Source organism: Xenia sp. Carnegie-2017, unplaced genomic scaffold, assembly GCF_021976095.1.
Source record: "Xenia sp. Carnegie-2017 unplaced genomic scaffold, XeniaSp_v1 HiC_scaffold_20, whole genome shotgun sequence".
Classification (NCBI taxonomy): Eukaryota; Metazoa; Cnidaria; class Anthozoa; order Malacalcyonacea; family Xeniidae; genus Xenia; species Xenia sp. Carnegie-2017.
Genome location: NW_025813483.1, coordinates 9568157 through 9592138, shown reverse-complemented (window position 1 = coordinate 9592138; position 23982 = coordinate 9568157). Strand labels below are relative to the sequence as shown.

The 23982-nt window shown below is 37.4% G+C and overlaps 2 protein-coding genes across 2 annotated transcripts in view; both read right to left on the bottom strand.

Moving 5' to 3' along the window:
* Positions 1-307, bottom strand: part of LOC124442606 (cation-independent mannose-6-phosphate receptor-like) — a 10711-nt gene extending 10404 nt beyond the window's left edge. Inside the window, exon 1 of the mRNA XM_046993095.1 lies at positions 97-307. Within this exon, the coding sequence (XP_046849051.1) occupies positions 97-136 (40 nt within the window). The 5' untranslated portion in view covers positions 137-307. The remainder of the gene's footprint in view (positions 1-96) is intronic.
* Positions 173-23982, bottom strand: LOC124441653 (cation-independent mannose-6-phosphate receptor-like). The gene is made up of 20 exons (XM_046992118.1): positions 23849-23982; positions 22217-22347; positions 22078-22133; positions 20136-20301; positions 19407-19693; positions 18275-18524; positions 16124-16602; positions 15288-15507; positions 13873-14018; positions 12691-13008; positions 11116-11332; positions 10262-10371; positions 9491-9640; positions 8347-8534; positions 6222-6451; positions 5094-5380; positions 4186-4423; positions 3081-3501; positions 656-810; positions 173-325 (listed from the first exon to the last, which is right to left on the bottom strand). The coding sequence occupies exons 1-20, from the start codon at positions 23980-23982 to the stop codon at positions 309-311; spliced, it is 4200 nt and encodes a 1399-aa protein (XP_046848074.1). The 3' UTR covers positions 173-308.

Genomic DNA, 23982 nt, shown 5'->3' with positions numbered 1-23982 from the left:
ATCATAAGTGATTTGATGTAGAAACCTGATCTTTATAAACTCCAGTCTGAAATAAATTGAAGCAGACTTTTCCGAACTTGACATACAACGTCTCACCTTCAACAACGCCGCATATATTGATTTTATATTGATTCATCGGGTAGCCCTTCGTGTTATTTAAAACACGAAGATCGATGACCTTCCTCGTAGCTGGATGGATTGCTGCACAAGGTGGTAAATTTGCAGGAGGCGCGTCGAGACTGCGTACTTTACATGCGGCACGAGTTAACCAGGTCACGTGAAGAGCACATGCACCGACATCGAACCCGTCAACAATCGGCCCGAGCTATGAAAATAGTTTTATAAAATATATACACTGCACGCAATGTTGTATAAGAAACACGTGCAATACTACTCTAACCGCATTTCGAAGTGACATCAACAGTTACGGATATAGATCATAAAACATTACAGGACATTTTACTAAGTTTGTAGCCACTTTGAACAAAAATGTAGCAAAAAGAATTCTACAGGCGTTTTCTGCTTGGTTCCAGTAATACTGTACCGAGATGCCACCAGCAAAAAAGGGATAAGTGGCGCCAGCAATACACGAAGGACAGCAGGAAATAGACAATAGGATAATCACATCCATTTTCTTCTAACCGAAACAACTTACCCCAACCCTCGGGTACGACATCATCGCAGACAAATTGAATAGTTGTTTGTAGGTTTTTACAATGATGGAACACATCACCATTACCATAAACCATTGTGAGATAACCATTCGAAATGTTGAGAGGTTTAATCATCGTTCCAAGACTTGTTACTTTTCTAAAAGGAAGAAACAGATCTCAAATTATTTACAGTATTCAGAGAATAAAGAATCTGTACTGACACACGTTATCTTAGTTTATATTTTAGATAGTGTAAAGACTGCCCTCGTTCTCTGTTATTCATTCATCACTACCTACACTGACACACGTTATCTTAGTTTATATCTTAGGTTGTGTAAAGACTGTTCTCATTTTCTGTTGTTCATTCATCACCACCTACACTGACAACGTTATCTAAGGTAATATTTTATGTAGTGTAAAGATTGTTCTCGTTCTTTGTTGTTCATTCATCACTACCTACACTGACACACATTATCTTAGTTTATATCTTAGGTTGTGTAAAGACTGTTCTCGTTCTCTGTTGTTCATTCATCACTACCTACACTGACACACGTTATCTTAGTTTATATCTTAGGTTGTGTAAAGACTGTTCTCGTTCTCTGTTGTTCATTCATCACTACCTACACTGACACACGTTATCTTAGTATATATCTTAGGTTGTGTAAAGACTGTTCTCGTTCTTTGTTGCTCATTCATCACTACCTACACTGACACACGTTATCTTAGTATATATATTAGGTAGTGTAAAGACTGTTCTTGTTCTTTGTTGTTCATTCATCACTACCTACACTGACACACGTTATCTTAGTTTATATCTTAGGTTGTGTAAAGACTGTTCTCGTTCTTTGTTGCTCATTCATCACTACCAACACTGACACGCGTTATCTTAGTATATATATTAGGTAGTGTAAAGACTGTTCTTGTTCTTTGTTGTTCATTCATCACTACCTGCACTGACACACGTTATCTTAGTATATATATTAGGTAGTGTAAAGACTGTTCTCGTTCTTTGTTGTTCATTCATCACTACCAGCACTGACACGTTATCTTAGTATATATATTAGGTAGTGTAAAGACTGTTCTTGTTCTTTGTTGTTCATTCATCACTACCAGCACTGACACACGTTATCTTAGTATATATATTAGGTAGTGTAAAGACTGTTCTTGTTCTTTGTTGTTCATTCATCACTACCAGCACTGACACACGTTATCTTAGTATATATATTAGGTAGTGTAAAGACTGTTCTTGTTCTTTGTTGTTCATTCATCACTACCTACACAGACACACGTTATCTTAGTTTATATCTTAGGTCGTGTAAAAACTGTTCTCGTTCTTTGTTGCTCATTCATCACTACCTACACTGACAACGTTATCTAAGGTAATATTTTATGTAGTGTAAAGATTGTTCTCGTTCTTTGTTGTTCATTCATCACTACCTACACTGACACACATTATCTTAGTTTATATCTTAGATTGTGTAAAGACTGTTCTCGTTCTCTGTTGTTCATTCATCACTACCTACAATGACACACGTTATCTTAGTTTATATCTTAGGTTGTGTAAAAACTGTTGTCGTTCTCTGTTGTTCATTCATCACTACCTACACTGACACACGTCATCTTAGTATATATCTTAGGTTGTGTAAAGACTGTTCTCGTTCTTTGTTGCTCATTCATCACTACCTACACTGACACACGTTATCTTAGTATATATATTAGGTAGTGTAAAGACTGTTCTTGTTCTTTGTTGTTCATTCATCACTACCTACACTGACACACGTTATCTTAGTTTATATCTTAGGTGTGTAAAGACTGTTCTCGTTCTTTGTTGCTCATTCATCACTACCAACACTGACACGCGTTATCTTAGTATATATATTAGGTAGTGTAAAGACTGTTCTCGTTCTTTGTTGTTCATTCATCACTACCAGCACTGACACACGTTATCTTAGTATATATATTAGGTAGTGTAAAGACTGTTCTCGTTCTTTGTTGTTCATTCATCACTACCAGCACTGACACGCGTTATCTTAGTATATATATTAGGTAGTGTAAAGACTGTTCTTGTTCTTTGTTGTTCATTCATCACTACTAGCACTGACACACGTTATCTTAGTATATATATTAGGTAGTGTAAAGACTGTTCTTGTTCTTTGTTGTTCATTCATCACTACCTACACAGACACACGTTATCTTAGTTTATATCTTAGGTCGTGTAAAGACTGTTCTCGTTCTTTGTTGCTCATTCATCACTACCTACACTGACACACGTTATCTTAGTATATATATTAGGTAGTGTAAAGACTGTTCTTGTTCTTTGTTGTACATTCATCACTATACCTATCATCACTACCTACATTGACGTTTATCGTACTGTAAATTGCCACAAGCTGCATCAATATGGACAAACAGCAAGCACCAACGTACCCTTTACCATTAACCATAGCAGCTCTAGATCCCTTTCTAGATAAACCAGGAATTCTCTTCAGTGATTTACACACAGAGAAATAGAATTGACAACCCTGAAAACCGAAATTCTTCAAATCATTCCTTGCAATCCAATTCCACTTTTCTTTGGCAAGTACGGTAAGATCGTACAGCGCTCCATCGCGTGTGATACTACATTCCTCTCCCGTTACGGGGGGGCATGCCAGCTTGCTGCCCCACAGCAAACTATAGTTCTTTCCATTTTGTATATAACCCATGTATTTAACCTTCTCTTCTGTTATGTCACATGATATCTCGTTGACCAGTTTGCTCGCATCACTTGAGCTCGTGTAGTTGAACAAAATTTTTCCATTGTAATACTGTAGGCTTTCAAAATTAAAGATTACGGTCGAACTCTGGCCTACAAAACAAAATGAGAAAGATAATTTAAAATCGGCAAATTAAATACTTAAGATAGATTTGGTTCCTCGAAGTATGAATATGAAGTGATATGAGGAAAACTAATTATCAAAGTTTCATATTTTAACAATATATACGAACTCAAGATACAAATGCGAAAACAGCAGATAAACATAAAAGTCAGGCCACGCAGGTCTTTAACAGTACCAACGACATAACATAAACATAAACACAGAACAGAGAGGACATACATGACATAAATATAAACACAGAACAGTGAGGACATACATGACATAAATACAAACACAGAACAGAGAGGACATACATTACATAAACATAAACACAGAACATAGAGGACATACATAACATAAACATAAACACAGAACAGTGAGGACATACATGACATAAATATAAACACAGAACAGAGAGGACATACATGACATAAATATGAACACAGAACAGTGAGGACATACATGACATAAATATAAACACAGAACAGAGAGGACATACATGACATAAATACAAACACAGGACAGTGAAGACATTGGAAGAGAAGAGGAAGAAAAACATAAGCAAGGAAAATATAAATAAAAAAAGGAAAACGATCAAGCTTAAGTGAAAACAAGAATTTTCAAACACACGAGATAGCAATGATATCAAAATAAAACTCCGCAGCACTTTTCACCTTGAAGGGAGCAAAAAGAACTTCTTTTTCCACAAAAGTTCCCGCGGTACTTGAGATTCTTCTCGATGGATTTGTTATTATCTTTGGTCAGCGAAGTGAGATCAAAATTGAAGTCGTAATTTTCATCGTAAACCTGACAATGTGCACCTTGAAAGTGTTTGAGAGGACAAGCTGCTGGAGTTTTCCAATTAAAAAGGTATTCGCATGATGCGGTTTCGGCCATGTAAACGGGCGAGCCCTACACGAGAACGAACGGCGAGATGAGTAAAGTGAGCATGCAAAAATTCTTTCACTTCCTGGCAGCCGATTTCAAATAAAAATTCCCCCCCCCCTAAACCAACAATAATATTCCAGTGCATTTCTTTCATCAAAAACTGTTGAAAGCAAGCACTCGCATACCACAGATAGCGGTTGTCAATAAATTCCTACATGATATTCTTTACTTACACGGTAAACAGTCTATGGCATATTCTGACCTTCGTTTTCATATGCCTTTTTTCTAAACTACTTATTTTTCTAAAAAGTTCTGCGATGTACTGAAGTATTTCCTAGCAGTAATCTCGGTGAAAAATAGCCAGGCACCGAGCGATGTACTGAAGTATTTCCTAGCAGTAATCTCGGTTGGCCACCGCTAAGGTTGTCGAAACGTCAGTCAACATCAAACAACAACAGTCCTTCTCAGGATTCTACTAACCTGGACGATCTACATCTACAAACATGAAAGTATCTTTATCAACTATTTGTTGTGCATCATTGTAAAATTGCCATGGGCATAACATTTACAATTTGTGATTATTTTTGTATTTTGCACGAACACAAATGTTCTTTTATCACGGTAAAAATTTTGATCACTGAAGGTTCCCCGAAACGTATATAAGTAAAAACAAAGATATATAAAAAAAACTCACGTGAACGTCGGAGCAAAAGAAGTTTATTCTTGTGCTACGGAAATACTTCCCTTGGTGACATTTCTCCCCGCCGATATACCGCAACGTCAGATGACCTTCCGACGACACTGAAGGGCGGCTACCCACGTGACCCATGTCGTGTGATTTACTACTTTTGGTATCTATTTGGCATCCACCGACTCCAGCATTCGCTGAGCATTTCGGCTGCACGTTTGCCGATGAATAACTACTGCAAACGTTTATATAGTAATCCAAGTGGGAACGTGTATCTTCAGCCATCCAGTTACCTGGGGAATAAAATCATCTGTAAATTGTTGAGGTCGAAACACGTTACATGTTTGTAGATGTAGATCGTCCAGGTTAGTAGAGTCCTGAGAAAGACTGTTGGCCTTGATGTTGAATGTCGCTTCGACATCCTTGACTCTGAAGATAACTAAGGTTGTCGAAACGTCAGTCAAAATCAACCCCAACAGTCCTTCTCATGACTCCACTAGCCTGGACGATCTACATCTGCAAACATGTAGCGTGTTACGACATGTAACGATACTCGTGGGTTCAAAGCATTTACTTTATGTCATAACATGTAGTGGCAAATTATGAACAGAGGACAAAAACAGTCTTTACACTACATAAAATATAAACTAAGTTAACGTGTGTCAGTGTAGGTGGTGATGAATGAACAACAGACAACAAAAACAGTCTTTATACTACCTAAAATATAAACTGAGATAACGTGTGTCAGTGTAGGTAGTGATGAATAAACAACAGAGAACGAGAACAGTCTTTACGCTACCTAAAATATAAACTAAGATAGCGTGTGTCAGTGTAGGTGGTGATGAATGAAAAACAGACAACAAAAACAGTCTTTATACTACATAAAATATAAACTAAGATAACGTGTGCCAGTGTAGGTAATGATGAATGAACAACAAAGAAGAAGTACAGTCTTTACACTACCTAAAAACACGCAACGATCTAAAAGAAATAATTCGTTCTTATTTCACTGTGACATCGTTATATTGCATGGATGTGATTTCCACCAGAATATATAAGAATGCTATATTTTCTTAAAACAGACAATGAAAGAAAATCAACATAATCGAGAGAAATAGATAAATAATAACATACCGTTTGGCAGTTTAAGAGGGCTCAGATCGTAGGTATCTTTACCGTAACGGACGACACACTCCACATCGTCAAAGTTGCAAATGGCAGACGTGCCGAACTCAAAATAATAGACATAACCTTCCTTCTTAAGGAATACAGGACTACCTCGCGTGATGTTAGGTGTGCAGATAAAATTGATCTTGGTTTTGTAATATGCAACATATTGTTTAGTTTCGAATTTGTCACCACCGCTAAAGCAATGAAAAGGAAAATGTTAAAAGATTACTTTCTAAATTAGATTCTCTCTAAAATACGCATGAAGTGTGTAGATTTCAACATGATGTCTCTAATGATGAAGTGGAGTGAAAAGGACTCAAGTGCAAGCATCGGATCACTCCTGACGATGGCATTACACTGGAGTATATAAGCACTGAAGTGTCAACGTCGGATCGCTTTTGATAAACACACTAGACTGAAGTATAGAGCAACTCAAGTTTTAACATCAGATCACTCCTGATGAAGACACTAGACTGTAGTATAGAAAAACTAAAGTTTTAACACAAGATCACTCCTGATGAAGACACTAGACTGGAGTATAGAGCAACTCAAGTTTTAACATCAGATCACTCCTGATGAAGACACTAGACTGGAGTATAGAGCAACTCAAGTTTTAACACCAGATCACTCCTGATGAAGACACTAGACTGGAGTAAAGAGCAACTCAAGTTTCAACACCAGATCACTCTTGATGAATACACTAGACTGGAGTATAGAACAACTCAAGTTTTAACACTAGATCACTCCTGATGAAGACACTAGATTGGAGTATACAGCAACTCAAGTTTTAACACCAGATCACTCCTGATGAAGACACTAGATTGTAGTATAGAACAACTCAAGTTTTAACACAAGATCACTCCTGATGAAGACACTAGAATGGAGTAAAGAGCAACTCAAGTTTTAACACCAGATCACTCCTGATGAAGACACTAGACTGGAGTATTGAGCAACTCAAGTTTTACCACAAGATCACTCCTGATGAAGACACTAGACTGGAGTAAAGAGCAACTCAAGTTTTAACACCAGATCACTCCTGATGAAGACCCTAGACTGTAGTATAGAGCAACTCAAGTTTTAACACCAGATCACTCTTGATGAAGACACTAGACTGGAGTATTGAGCAACTCAAGTTTTACCACAAGATCACTTCTGATGAAGACACTAGACTGGAGTAAAGAGCAACTCAAGTTTTAACACCAGATCACTCCTGATGAAGACCCTAGACTGTAGTATAGAGCAACTCAAGTTTTAACACAAGATCACTCTTGATGAACACACTAGACTGGAGTATAGAGCAACTCAAGTTTTAACATCAGATCACTCCTGATGAAGACACTAGACTGGAGTATTGAGCAACTCAAGTTTTACCACAAGATCACTCTTGATGAACACACTAGACTGGAGTATAGAGCAACTCAAGTTTTAACATCAGATCACTCCTGATGAAGACACTAGACTGGAGTATTGAGCAACTCAAGTTTTACCACAAGATCACTCTTGATGAACACACTAGACTGGAGTATAGAGCAACTCAAGTTTTAACACCAGATCACTCCTGATGAAGACACTAGATTGGAGTATAGAGCAACTCAAGTTTTAACACAAGATCACTCCTGATGAAGAAACTAGACTGGAGTATAGAGCAACTCAAGTTTTAACATCAGATCACTCCTGATGAAGACACTAGACTGGAGTATTGAGCAACTCAAGTTTTACCACAAGATCACTCTTGATGAACACACTAGACTGGAGTATAGAGCAACTCAAGTTTTAAACCAGATCACTCCTGATGAAGACACTAGATTGGAGTATAGAGCTACTCAAGTTTCAACACCAGATCACTCTTGATGAAGACACTAGACTGAAGTATAGAGCAACTCAAGTTTTAACACAAGATCACTCCTGATGAAGACACTAGACTGGAGTATTGAGCAACTCAAGTTTTACCACAAGATCTCTCTTGATGAACACACTAGACTGGAGTATAGAGCAATTCAAGTTTTAACACCACAATGGTTGAAATAAAAAAAAACGCACGAAATAATCCACAATCGATACAGATAATTGTACGTCCATAATGACTTACGGGTACGTCAAAGTCGTAACATCCAAATCATGTTCGATGTAGCTTTTATCGGAACGTCCGAGAGATGTTATCTTTCCATCCTTCACAAGACATGCAGTGGATGGCTTTCTACTGCCACAACTTTTAACGTTTTGACATATATCCAAGTGAACCGTGTCTTTTGTGTTGGGAATGGTGATTTCGTAACCCTGGAATAAAATGATTTAAGAATCGTCAAAATAGGGTTCGTTGGTCAACTTTATACATCGTGGGAACGAAAACACTTTCGATTCATGACATGCTTATGTGTTTGATCTGTGGTGTTTCGATTCGTGCAAGGGAGCACTGCATGAACACACGTATAAAGACATGTACACGAACGGTTGTGTAAGGGAACACTGCATGAACGCACGTATAAAGACATGTACACGAACGTTCGTGTAAGGGAGCACTGCATGAATGCACGTATAAAGACATGCACACGAACGTTTGTGTAAGGGAACACTGCATGAACGCACGTATAAAGACATGTACATGAACGTTCGTGTAAGGGAACACTGCATGAACGCACGTATAAAGACATGTACACGAACGTTCGTGTGAGGGAGCACTGCATAAACGCACGTATAAAGTCATGTACACGAACGTTCGTGTAAGGGAGCACTGCATGAACGCACGTATAAAGACATGTACACGAACGTTCGTGTGAGGGAGCACTGCATGAACGCACGTATAAAGTCACACGAACGTTCGTGTGGAGCACTGCATGAACGCACGTATAAAGACATGTACACGAACGTTTGTGTAAGGGAGCACTGCATGAACGCACGTATAAAGACATGTACACGAACGTTCGTGTAAGGGAGCACTGCATGAACGCACGTATAAAGACATGTACACGAACGTTTGTGTAAGGGAACACTGCATGAACGCACGTATAAAGACATGTACACGAACGTTTGTGTAAGGGAACACTGCATGAACGCACGTATAAAGACATGTACACGAACGTTCGTGTAAGGGAGCACTGCATGATCGCACGTATAAAGACATGTACACAAACGTTTGTGTAAGGGAACACTGCATGAACGCCGTATAAAGACATGAAACTCGTTTTTGCTTCCAGAATGTAAACTACTGCAAAAAGTACTTCTGAAATACTCACTGTCCTGTCTGTTGTCCTCAAAACGGACAACCTGGTCACGTCATCATCACAACCATTTTCAACCTTTGGTTTAACTGCGCACGCGTATTTGGTTTGCCAAGTGAAGGAAAACAAGTTATTGTCTGAGCTGTCTAACTCCGGTTTACCAACCTATAAAGGGAACGACATATGATTTGATCAGATAATTCAACTGATTCAATAAACGTGGCTCGTTTATGATTTTGTTACACTACCTTATACACTACCTTAGTTCATAGTTTAGGTAGTGTAAAGATTGTCTTCGTTCTCTGTTGTTTATACAATACTGCCTTCACTGACATACGTTATCTTAGTTTGTATTTTAGATAATATAAAGACAGTTCTCTTCTCTGTTATTCATCGATCCCTACCTACACTGACACACGTTATATCAGTTTATATTTTATGTAGTGTAAAGACTGTTCTTGTTTTCTATTGTTAATTCATCACTACCTACACTGACACACGTTATCTTACTTTATATTTTAGGTAGTGTAAAGACTGTTCTAGTTCTTTGTTGTTCATTCATCACTACCTACACTGACAGTGTAGGTAGTTAGCTTACTTTATATTTTAGGTAGTGTAGAGAATGTTTTGTTCTCGTCATTGTAGATTATAGATTATTAGATTATATTTTAATTTGAACTCAAACAAGTTTTAAGTGTTCAATTAGCAGATAATTTAAGCATTATGAAAAGTTATTACGTACGTTTCTTTGACAAAATGTCCACGAATATCAAATGACATCCTTACCTTACCCCGTTTATCACACAAAAACGTTATAATTGATCCGTATTTACTATTTTGATATTGCAGTACGGGCAATCCTTTGGGTGTAACAGTTAAAGGCGAGACAAGGCTACCTAAAATAAAAAAGAAAGCCTCATCGTTCTTACATATCACATACCTTCGCTATCAAAACAAAAAATATCAAAAGCAGTAATGTCCGAAGAAACAGTAATGTCCGAAGAAACGGTAATGTCCAAAGAAACAGTAATGTCAAAAGAAACAGTAATGTCCAAAGAAGCAGTAATGTCCAAAGAATCATCATGTGTCCATTCATAACGAAAGGAATGGTATCAAGGGATGAAGTATCAAAAGGTGTAAAATGAAAAAAAATCATCGAGAGCAGTGGCGGATCTAGAGCACGACAATATAAAATCATAGCACATTTTAGAAAATATTTGCATTTCTAACCACATTAGAGACAAGTACATTGGCGTTATATTCTATTCAAATTATATTCTTTAGAAATTCAAAACCAACAGTCTTTGTCCGAAAGTACTTTGCATCTTAAATTGAGGAGCTATAAATTATTTTGACGAATGCTAGATCCGATACTCATTGAGAGAAGTGTGTTGTCAAAAATGTATTATAAAGTAAATTGGTAAATCGAAAGAAGTTGTATGGAAAGATTACTATCAATAAGTAAATAGGTAAATCGAAAGAAGTTGTATGGAAAAATTGCTATCAAATGGATGGTATCAAAAATCGAATGGACTAGCTTACATAGGAAGTTTTTGAAAGGAGTAACATCGAAAGAACAGGTGCGGAAATTCCTATTAATTACGAAACCACGTAAAACAATGACACAGTAATCGTTGTACCTATATTTGTTGCTTTTTTATTGGCTTTTATTTGGCAGACGGCACTTTCAGCTGGACACTCGGTCACTGCTTTATTGCGATGCAACACGCGACAAACGTTGATGAAGTATTGGGTCTGTTCGTCTTTGGATATCACTAGCCAGTTGTTCTTTGTCTTTACCAATGGAGACAGGTCGTACACGTTTCCTTCGTCGTTTTTCACGATGCATTCAATAGACTGAAAATGTAAATCGTTGTTAACCGAATGAGGTCGAGGGACCGTTAAAATTTTATTTCATTCGTTAATCGTGATCATCACGTGTTAAGAATGGTAAATGTCACTTCATGTGAAATCGTGTGCATTGATAGGCTAAGAAACATTTTTGGCGGTCCGTTGTAAAAATAAACAGTTTTCCCACAGCAATCGCCAAAATTACGAAGAAAATCAATTCTGGGATACACAAAAAAATGCCCGCCAATTTGGATATGGTAAGTTTGATCATAATGGTGTGATCCTGCAAGCATGAGTTTTCGGATTTGAAAAAAAGCAAATACCATGGTGAATGGTAAATGATAATAACACAATAGTTCTTAGTTAAAAGAACAGTTTAAAACTACAACACTAACCCAACAATTCTAAAAGAATTATTTGCAAAGCTGAAAGACACCATACATTTCGGCAGACCACTCGCCAAGTGTCAACGTCTGCTAAAGGAGAGCATCAAAATCACGCAATATTTATAATGTTACCAAAAAGCTAAAGTGATCCCTAAAATTGAGAGATGACGCTTAAAACAGAGATAAATTAAACACGTAATCCTTTCACCGAGCGAGTACACGTTTTAAGCGTCATCTCTCAAATTAGAGATGACTTTAACTTTTTCGTAACATTATAAATATTACATGATCTGAAGCTCTCATTTAGCAGAAGCATAGTGTCTTTCAGCTTTAGAAACAGTTTTTTTTACAATTGTTGGGTAAGTGGTCTGGATTCAAACAGTTCTTTTAAGAACTATCGTGTAAGAATTATCTTTTACCACCATTCACCATGGTATAGGCTATTTTTAAAACAATTTTTAAATTTGTAATCACGAGAAAGTCTCTGGTTTTCGGATTGGATCAATTATAAAATACGTAGCAAGCATGGCGAGTATTCCGTGTAGGGTATTTTACTGCATTTTTCTTCGCACTTATCATAAACCTTGTTCAAATACAGGTAGATACAAACGCTCTACCTCGACATTTGAGTTAAAACCACCTTAACGCGAATTTTCGTTCGCTTAGCAGACGCGCTACCATTTATGAAAAGTAAAAATCTTCAAATCAAATTAAATTTCTACATGTTTGTGGATGTAGACCGTCCAGGTTAGCAGAGTCCCTAGAAGGCTGCTGCGAATGGTGTGGACTGACGTTTCGACAAGTTTAGTAACGGTAGTCATCGTCAGAGTCGATCAATTCCTTTGACTCAAACTAAGGTTGCTCAAAATGGCCATCGCTAAGGTTGTTGAAACGTTAGTCAACATAACATCAACAGTTCGTCTCAAGACCCCACCAAACTGACTATCAACACATACGAACACGTAACAATACTCTTACCTTCAGAGGACACGCGTATTTTGTGTACCAAGCAAAATAATATGTGCAGTAAGTTTCGCGGATGAATACAGGATTGCCTCGACCAGCGTTTTCATCGCAAAAGAACGTGATGTAAGACATGCGATTTGGTTTCGTTTTAAGGCTGCATTGATCACCACCGACAAACTTCATCTTTAACACGCCATCATAGTAGTAGAGATTGTCGTGAACTTGGCCGGCATTCAAAACTTTACCATCTTTTTTTAGTGATTTTTGACAAACTCCGACTGAAACCTTATTACCACATATAGATTTGTCCAAACCATTCTTATTGCACACCTTGAAAGATGGGATGAAAAAGAAAAACTAATTTTTATTCGCTTACCATAAAAAAAATTAGGCTGTTGTTTGAAAACCGATCTTCAACCATCAAATCAATCCAGATAAAATCAAAAAATGTTATAAAACTAAGTTTCAACATCACATTACTCGTGATGAAGAAAATAATTTGGAGTATAAAAGGCTATTAGTTTATATGTTTGGTAACGAAAAGACTGCTCATCTTGTTGTTCATTCCTCACTACCTATAATAATGGACTCCGTCGATTTCGACGTATGAGGGTTCCACAAAGTGGAACATCCTGGTTACTTAAATTATAGTGAAGGCAGCTGACCAGACTACAATCACTCGTACCTTTCACGCAACTACAACGCTGATATCAGCGTGACACACAGTGTGACAAGGCTGCAACATTGCAGATGCAGATACAGTCCATCCGAGGACATAGTTTCCTCTACCAAATTTCCCTCACATGGCTTTGGTCAACCCGGGTAGGTTTACAGACACATTGCCAGATGTGCCACGAGCCGGGATTGAACCCGCGCCGTCTGGCTTACAGCTCACGCAATTAACCATTCAGCCACCCGCCCCGTCCCTTCCTCACTACCTACATTGACAAACATTATCTTAGTTTATATTTTAAGTAGTATAAAGACATTTCTCGTTCTCTCTAGTTCATTCATCCCTACCTACACTGACACACGTTATCTTAGTTTATATTTTTGGTATAGTAAAGACTGTTATCGTTCTTTGTTGTTCATTCATCACTAACTACACTGACACACGTTAGTTACACCATGACATCTTAGTTTCTATTTTAAAAGAAAAAATACATTACATACATATAAACAAATTTTTCATACCTTGATGTTGTACTTAAATCCACCTTTGGTGATGTTATAAAAAGCACCACCCGCAGCCAAAGGCGTAAGATCGTAAACATTACCGGTGACAGTATCCTCCAATGTACATCCAACACCACTTATCACATGTAAACGACAGGCGGCCGCTATAGGGAAAAATTACAATAGACAAGTGATGCCATTTTTATACTTTATTCATAATGATCCAAACGGAATTATTACGTATCCTTAAACATCCCAAACGATTCTAATCTCTGACTCCATTGCGTGCGAAACACTTCATGAAAATAGAAACATGGCATAAAAGGAAATTGCGCTACAAGGTGAATGTCCAAGGATTATTTTTAAAAACAGAATTAGCTACGTTGAACTTGATTTTCGATTCAAAAAAAACACTACTGAGAACAGAGTAATTTTAAGTTGAATAACGAAGCAAAAGAAACATTGACAAAAATGCACGGAACAGCCCCCGTGCTTCAAGGAGTTAAGGAATCAGAATCCACCAATCAAAATATAGAACTGAAAATATCTACCAATCAGAGTGCAGACCTGTAGCACTGAAAAAACCCTTATATAATACGTATACATTATGACCGCCGTAGTAAACGAAGAGACATGACAAAAAATAAAAAAACATATTGTGAAGAAAAGCAAGTGTACTTTTCAAAAGACAACGTCAATCGTCAATTGTCAGTTTACTTAACAAAACGATTTTCAGTCCTGCTAAAGCTTGAACTTCAACATGAAATTTATTTCGTAGTTGGTGTGTTTTCATGATAAAAGAGCGTGAACGGAACGCAATACTTTTTTAAGCTGAAATATTCAGTGGAATATTTAGTAATGTTAACATAAGCAATGTTAGATGACAGAGAACTCAACAGGTTAGAGCTGCGTGGCTCGCTTTTGGTTTTTTCTTGGAAGGAAAACTTTACTTCGGTTACTTTTAAAAAATGATTTGCCAATGTCTTTAGTCGATTCTAAAAACGACGACCAGATGCATTTAACTTGCACAGTTCAGTGTTAGCCAGTTCGCACGTGATTTTGCAGATTAGCGGCAGGGCTGCAAATAATTTTATCATTAAGACTGACAAACGACCGGCCGAGGCAAAAAGTAGTCGGTCACGTGTTATTTTTGGCTGGTCGAACGAAAATTTACGTACACAGATGTCTTATATGACGTCTGACGACCGGTATACTTATCAACTGATTGTGAAATTTTTGCATTATTTTGATACACGAAACGCGTTGATTTGTGATTTGCAACGTTGAGGTTACATAAAATGGTTCAAACAATTTAAATAACCGTAAAAATAACAGCACGTCATCATCTGGAGACGTTGCCAAATACCTCCATTGCCTTTATCTCGCAAAAATAAAATCGACATGCACAAATTTCGAAATCAAAATATACCGACCTGTTTTCCAAGTAAAAACATATTCACATCCGTTCCAGGATTTCGATTCGAGCTCGGGTGGACTCTGCAAGTCCCCAATCTTGCAGAGAAATTTTATTGTAGTCGTTAAATTCTTGCCAGCAATATGTGGACATTTGCCGGCATTGTACACGAGCTGTAAAGTTTCTGGATCGGGACCATTGATATAATTTCCTATTGGTGTCGCTTTGTTGTTCTTTATCTAAAGATCAGACGGGACGTCAACACATGCTCTGGTAAAAGTCTTTCATAAGAAGTCATATGGTGTTGAAACTCGAGTTCTTCTATTCTCCAGTCTAATGTCTTCATCAGGAGTGATGTTGAAGCTTAAGTCCTTATATACTCTACACTAATTTCCTCATCAAGAGTGGTCTGGTGTTAAAAGTTGAGTTCTTAGGTATATACTGTGGTGTAATTTCTTCATCAGTAAAGATCTGATGATGAAACTTGAGTATATATTCTAGTCTAATTTTTTCATAAGGGGTGATTTGATGTTGAAACTTGAGTTCTTATATTCTCCGGTCAGGTGTCTTTATCAGGAGTGATCTGATGTTGAAACATGAGTTGCTCTATACTCCAGTCTAGTGTCTTCATCAGAAATGATGCAATGTTGTAAGTTTAATTCGTATACACTCTCAGTACAACTGCACTTAAAGCGTGTCACATTCTATTGTCTCCGAGACCTTATCTGGAAAAATTTTAAGTAGCTACTAACGTGATTAAATTCTTCAGTGCACACGTTTCAACTATATTTGTCCACGTGACAAAAAACCACCAACAAACAGCAGTTATTAAATCGGGTAAAAAGACATAAATACCTCGCATGCTGCAGCTCCTTCACATTCACGATACTTTATCTTGGGTAAGGGCGCACAAACGTTAATAAGAAAAATACTTCCTACGGCGCGGGAGCGTTCATTGAGCGCCAGCCACGGACTATCGTCCACTATTGTGAGAACGGATAAGTCGTAGGTATTGCCATCTTTCGAGATAACCGAACAGACACCGGGCTTCCGCGACGGGCACACGTGACGCGTCTTCCACTCGAAATAGTAATAACAATGACTTTCTTCGACGAAAGTCGGCTCGCCTACGTCGACGCTCGCGTCGCATCGAAAGGTGATGATGGTTCGACGACGTATGGAGCTGCTACATGGCTTTCCTCCTTTGTACACGAGAGTAAGTACTCCGTCCGCATAACGTATGCTGGGGTCTTTGGCACTCCCACATGACACGGCAGCTCCTGTTTTGTTGTCGAATTGACACACTGCAGTCCTTTTTCCTTCAACATCGTCACCTGAAAGAGTAGGAACGGATATTGTTATTGGTTATGTGTTTTATGTTATTGCTTATGGCACATTCACGTAGCAGTGTATAAAGACAACAAAATCGAAAATTATCATCTCACTTTCTAAAGCAGGAATATTTCGCTTATGATTTTATTGTTTGCTGTCAATGGGGATATGCAAACTGTTTATAATCATTTATACATATTAAGTGAAAATGAATATATAGCAGTTTTCGTGTGCATTCAGCTACCTGTGTGCTTTTAAAGCTAAAATGCAAACTCAATCATATAGCAAATTATGGTGATCATAACCATTTTCATGACACTAAATTTTCAATTTCTATTTACGAATTGAAACTCGTTAATAATGAATCAATCCACGGTGAAAATATAAAGAGCCCCTTTTCTCACTAACTTCTAATAAAAGCAAACTATCTGATTCATTTCCACGACGAGTTTGTACGGTTACAACAGGTTATGCATAAAACAAATTTAGTACAGTGTATAGTCCGCCCCAATTAACCAATAACATAAAACACATAACAATGCGCGCAGTTATGCACGAAAAGAAATCACGGGGAAACAAGAACATGACGATGAAACAAACTCCGAAAAAGACTGAAAGACGTTTTGCAAATTCAAGATGTGAGGTCGATCAAAAAGCAGGACGAGAGCAATTATTCAATTGGTAATATTTCGATTCTGCTTCGGAATCATTATGAAACCGGACCAAAATAGAGTCGCCACATCACCAATTGAATAATACTGCGTCTCGTTTTTTTTCCACATTACTCATATCTTAAGTTTGCAAGATGTCCCTGTTTGTCGTAATATACTTCATTCTTTACTTTCTGAAATTGTCTTGCGAGAAAAGATTTTGATACAAGAACAGTCTCTACACTACCCAGAATATAAACTAAGATAACGTGTGTCAGTGTAGGTAGTGATGAATGAACAATATAGAACGAGAACAGTCTTTACACTACCTAAAATATAAACTAAGATAACGTGTGTCAATGTATGTACTGATGAATGAACAAGACAGAACGAGAACAGTCTTTGCACTACCTAAAGAGTAGCAAAAATCGTAATTATACCATACATCTAAGGTATAAAATAACTATTGAAGTGCCTACGTCAGGATTAGGGAAATAACTTCTTTAGATGGTCAAATCGACTTTAACAACATTTGCAATATATTGGATTAGTCGAAAGTTATATCCTTGAGGGCTTTGTGAGCCCTAGAACTAGAAGTAGGTGACTTTGCATCAGATGTGACGTGAAAAGGAGAAAACAGAGTTCCACTGATTATTCGCTGAAACGATGTCGTCTAACAATACAACTCTGCGGCATCTTAAATTTTTTTCGGTTTTTAAAAAAGATTTGCTATGACAGCTTGGTTCAATATAATGAAAGCTGTGTCTAAAAATGCCCGGTTCTCCTCTTTGCGTGCACGTGTTCTCTTTACGACACATCCTGTGCGGAGTCACTTACCCCTAAGACACAAAAACCCATGAAGGTAAAGTTTTCGACTTGTCAAATATATCGCAAATGTTCTTAAAATCGATTTAACTAGATAAAGAAGTTATTTGCCTTACAATGATATAGGCACTTTGACTGACATCACAGGAACATATGCTTTCATGATATTTCATAAAGGCGATTCAACAAAAATTCTTACCACAAGCTTGTCCATTACGGCATACTTTGATCCTGTACTCATATTTCTTCGAGAGTACTTGATAGCTGTATTCTTTAAATGGTTTCTCCAGTTTCGTGAGATCAAAGCTTACTTCGCCATTGCTGAATTTGCATTCGTCAGTGATGATATCATTATTGGGACAAGCATGACCAGTTCTCCAGATGATCTCATACACGCAGACTGGCGTTGATGCAGTAACGTTTGAGATCAGAACGGGACCGGTGCCACCCTGTGGTAAACAATATAAAATATAGCAAGTGTGGTCATCCATACGTGCAAATTTTTTTCTGTATTTGGTCTAATGAGCATAGAGTCTCCCCCCTGCTCTGAATCTTGGCAAAGATAAGAGCGGAGGGGGAGTTACTACGCACATCCAACCCAAACTGGCAAAAACTGTATATGAGCTCACGCTGAATATAGCGCTTAACATTTGGCTAAGACACTGATAGTAGGTAGCCGAGCATCATGTGTGCTTCATAAACTAGCAAATGTGTTTACTAAACTATTAAGAAATCTAACCAGCCGGTTGAATTCATTTTAAAGCAAACGGGGGGAAAGAAAGCCTGTCTTCATAAGATGAAGTCAAGGAATGTCATTTACATAAAAAGAAATCTCTGGGCAACGCATTAATTTGCGAAAGAAGAAACGGCATTTTGCTCTTTTTCCAAACGTAGACCTTAGATGGGAATGCGTACTCACTAAAAAATCAAGTCACTAGCCGCATTGGACATTTGCGGTTTGGGAAGGGCCCCCATCGAATTATAAAGACCCCCGACTCCCTCGTCATGATCGGCTTCATTGCCAAAGATGCTATTCGTGAACTTCGTGTCATTGAAGTAAAATAAAATATGAAATAGTTATATGTTTTGGCATTTTCTTCCTTGCACTAGTTTTTTCTTATCGTCATTTTATACAGATTATGTTTCTCCTTGACAGTATTTCCCAAAGCATTCGACTGCCGAGGAGAAAAAAACAACGTCCAACACCTAGACAACCTGTATCGTTTACGTGGGAGGGGAGAGTTCAAAAAAGTCGACCGTATGCTTGTCTTTCATGAATCATTCGACAAATTTTATTTAGCATCTATCTTTGTTCAATGCTTCATACTTACTGCTGAAAATTCTCGATTGCAAATGAATACAATTTCAGTGACAACACCGTTTGGGCAACCACGGCTGGCATCGCTCGTATTGTAAACAAGTTTCAATTTACCATCAACATAAGCAAGCTTCGTATCTTTCGTGATCCTTCCAACGGATTTTGAGATGGCTGTGCGACAAGCAGACGAGCTACCAGGGGAACAAGCGTTCTCAGGAACTTGTGCATTGAACGTTATGTCACGGCAAACGTTAATGTACATTTCTACACCCCAAACATCGCTCGATACTCTATGACCACCTAGAATTAAAAGTATGCCAATGTCTAGTGTTTTGTGTTTAAAACGAGTGATGTAACTCCAGTCCTTATGTACTCCAGTGTGGCGTTTTCATCAAGAGTGATCTGATGTTTACAATCAGTTGTTTAAACACTCTAGTCTAGTGTCTTCATCAAGAATAACCTGATGTTAAAACTTAGTTCTTTAGAACTCCAGTCGTGTTTTCATCAGAAGTGATCTGATATTGAAACTCGATTGTCTATATACTCTAGTCTAGTGTCTTCATCAAGAATGACCCGACGTTAAAACTCAGTTCTTTAGAACTCCAGTTTAATGTCTTCATCGGGAGTGGTCTCATGCTAAAACCTGATTCCATATATACTCCACTCGGAACTAGACTCCATGCACCCTCTACTTTTCTACCGCATCGAAAATTAGCAACAAACAACACAGTGGCTGACAAACCTGAGACCTTAATCAAAGGCGAGAGATCTGTTTTATTGTTATCATTGGGATTGTATGCAACGCAAGGTATTTCGGTCACAGCATCCTTCTTGCCTTCACAAGCTTCCTTCGTAAAAAACTCGATATTCAAAACACATCCATTGTCATCAACGAGTTCGGGTGAACCCTAGTCAACACATAAAATGGAAAGCTCATCTCAATAGACATTCTTCTTTTTTATTACCATTTACCATATTTGCGCATTGTTTCCTCCCCGGACACGGCGCATGTATGCACATATGCACACAATGATATATGCTTAAAGATTGGTAATCCAGGCATTATATTGTTTAAAAATAAAAGTTTCTCCGCATTTTTTTAATTATTTTATTGAGCTTTCGACTCGTTGCTTCGAGCCTAAAAGCAAGTGTAAATAGATAATTTCCTCATTCTGATGAAGGTTCGAAGCAACGAGTCGAAAGCTCAATAAAATTATTTAAAAAATCCGGAGAAACTTTTATTTTTAAACACGAAGATATACATAGCAGGGAGCGGTTGCACGAAGCTTGGATAGCGTTATCCGTGGAATAGTAAATTTTTCAAACTTGTGAAAGGGTAGTTATTTTTTCTCTACGATTTTGAAACTTTGTAATTCTTGAACGAATATTATATTTCATTGATTGCCCTGTTCAAATCATAGCCTTCGTGCAACAATCCCCAGAAGTATAAATATAGATGATCAACTAAACATCACCCGTCCAATAAACGCCCGGTATCTAATAAACATTCCCCTCAAGGCGAGTCCCTTTCTACTAACCACATTACGATGATAATAATAATATCAATACAGCGGGTTGTCCATTGGGCTCAGAAACCGTATTTTTCTCCTAGTTTTGCTTTTAATTTGTTCACATTAAAGTGACCTCAGTCTATCAAACGCTTCATATCTATTTAACGCCCAACACCCCACACACACACACACAGCTATAATTTATCAAACGCCCAAAGCGTTCATAATAACACAAAAATGTCTCTCGAAAATGGAAAGTTTTAACGATTGCTAATGAAGATCTTATGTAATTAACAAAATAACTGCCGTATTTTCTGGCGTAAAACCCACATCACATTGACAAGAACAAAAAAAACGTTAAATTGGAAAAAGATCAAAATAATTTAATAAATTATCCACACCGACGTATCAGCAGCGATGATTCTGGTCATAACTAAGAAAAAACTCGCGGGTTGTACACCATAAAATACGGTAATCACGTCATAACTAAGAAAAAACTCGCGGGTTGTACACCCTAAAATACGGTAATTCCACTTGATTGCCACAAAGTTTATCATACAGCGTCAAAGAAAACCCTCATGTTTCGTCGAGCATTTCAGATCATTAATAGTATTTACTTCTTCAGAAATCTATTGTTTCTACGAATGAGATAGCACCCAAGGTTTTAAATAGCGGGACCAAACTTCTGACTGGTTACAAGCCATTGAAAATACACGAAACACTAAAATTTTTTTAACAAAACGAACACTTTCGGAAAATGCAGAACCGAACACACTCCGAGAGCGACACTCTTTGAAATAGACGTGAAACTGTTAACATTGTTTCGAGCATTCTGGGAAGAAAATTATCCAGCATGATTTTGTTGGGTAAGCTAGGTGTGGGCCGAGAGGAGGTTCAGGTTTGAATTAGATTTTGCTGCCTACTTTGTGGACGAAGCAATACCAGATCGGACTTTTTGTGTTTAATTCTCCTACTCTTATACCATGATCGAGAGACATTTTATGATAATGTGCTCCATTAAACAAAAATTACATTTCCTTTCACTTGATTGCTTGGAGCATTAATATTTCATAAGGAAATTAGCTCCACTCCTGCACCTCCTGTAGCTAATGCTCGGAGCGGTGCTCAAACCCCACACACTGTAAATTAACCCCTGGAAGCATTTAGTCTTACCAGTATTTTGTCACAATGAAAAGTGATCTGCGTTTGCAACTTTCCTTTGCAGCTAGCTTTTCATCTCCAGTATAATTGACAAAAAAACCACTTCCTCCATTCAGCTTAACAGTGGGTATGGAGCCTGTAATGCTCAAACCATAATTCTCTGTTGTGCCACTTGATGTTTTTTTGCAAATCGCTATGTTCTTTTGTTGAGTCGAACACTTGGCATGGCCACATATATTGATGAAGTAAGTTTCTTTCTGCTCATTTGTCACCACCCAGTCCCTATAAAGATGTAACGCACATGCATCTATGACAAATGTGATTCAGCATACATTCACAAATCCCTGCGATATTCTGCACAATTTTCATGAATTACAGTCATTGATAAAGTTAGAAGAATCGAGGAAGTTTGGACAAAGTTTAAAACAAATTTTGCATGAAGTCGACATGATGATAAATTGACAGTGGTATTGATATTTCGTCATAAGGAAAAAAAGCAACAATTCACAGATAGTTTCAATGTCAAAGATTCAGTCATTATGGGGCAGCAGCAAACATATTTGTATTTCATTAATAAACAGTCTGTTTTGTTCATGTCACATTAATTGTTAATAGGTGAAATGTCCCAATTTTGACATCTTAAAGCACAAAATGTCATGGCAGTTTCCTTGCTTCCTTTAGCAAAAAAATTTACAGTCATTTGTGCCTGCTGTGCAAAACATAAATTCTCAACTTTGATCTTGGCCACGCATTTTGCAAGCTTTCCATATTCCAGGTAAAGCATGAGTAACTTAATATTTCAAATAAGCAGGCGATTATATTACATCTCACAAAAAAATAACAATAGATAGTTGATTATGCTTGTAATTCTTGAGTGGTAAAAGTCACTTTCAATGTTGGCAAAACTTGATGCCAACAAAAAACAGCCATTTTTCAAATTCATTAAATGAACTATATATACATGCGCTTCAAATATATAAGGCAGCTAGAGTGCCATTTCATTCAGCAGACACAAGTGGCCATTTTAAAGTGAATATGAGGACTTTAATACATGAATGACCATAAACGGTGGCAAAATGCAAATCAACAACAATTTGTCAACCAATAGCATTTCACTCTATAAAGTCTTAAAATAAATGTGTGCAATTATACAAAACCAGACGGTTAGGAATATGCATAAATAAATAAATAAATAAGCTATCAGTTTGAAGATAAATTTCCAGCTATTTTCTTCATTTTCTGAGCTAGCACACTTGTACTTTGAAGACCAACACAAGGAGTCCTATAATTGCACTTACATGCAGAATACTTTGGGCCATTTCATGTTCATTGTATCCCAAAGATACACAAAAGGTACTTAGAATCAAAACTTGACATGACATGCTAATGGCTACATGATATAATGCACGTTGGTCAAATATGCAGCCAGCAGCTTTGTTTTAAAACACTAAGAGTGTAAATACTATCCTCTAGCAAAATAATACAAATTGCAAAAACATGTTGCTAGCAAATTGAGTAACTAGGACAAATATCTAATGAGTCATTGACAAAATGCAACAAAATGTCGTACAATTAAACAACTAAAAGAGAATTCTTACAAAATCATGCTCAATTCTATGATGAATGTGAGTAATGTACTTCGAAACATTAGAAAAATTTACTGTATATTTTTTGAAAATAAAAAAAACTAAGGAAACAGGACGTTTCCAAATTGTAATACATAATTGATTCTCATGTGATGTGGCCAGAGCTTTTGTGATAGTAATCACATTGAAAGACTTACCAGCCGGAAAACGTTTTACCGCTACTCGTCTTGCATGTGCGGACAAAGTATTCTGACTCGACTGATGTTGGTTCAAAAATGACAACAAACAAAACCAAAATATGCCGTATACTAACTGCTACAGGTCCATCCAT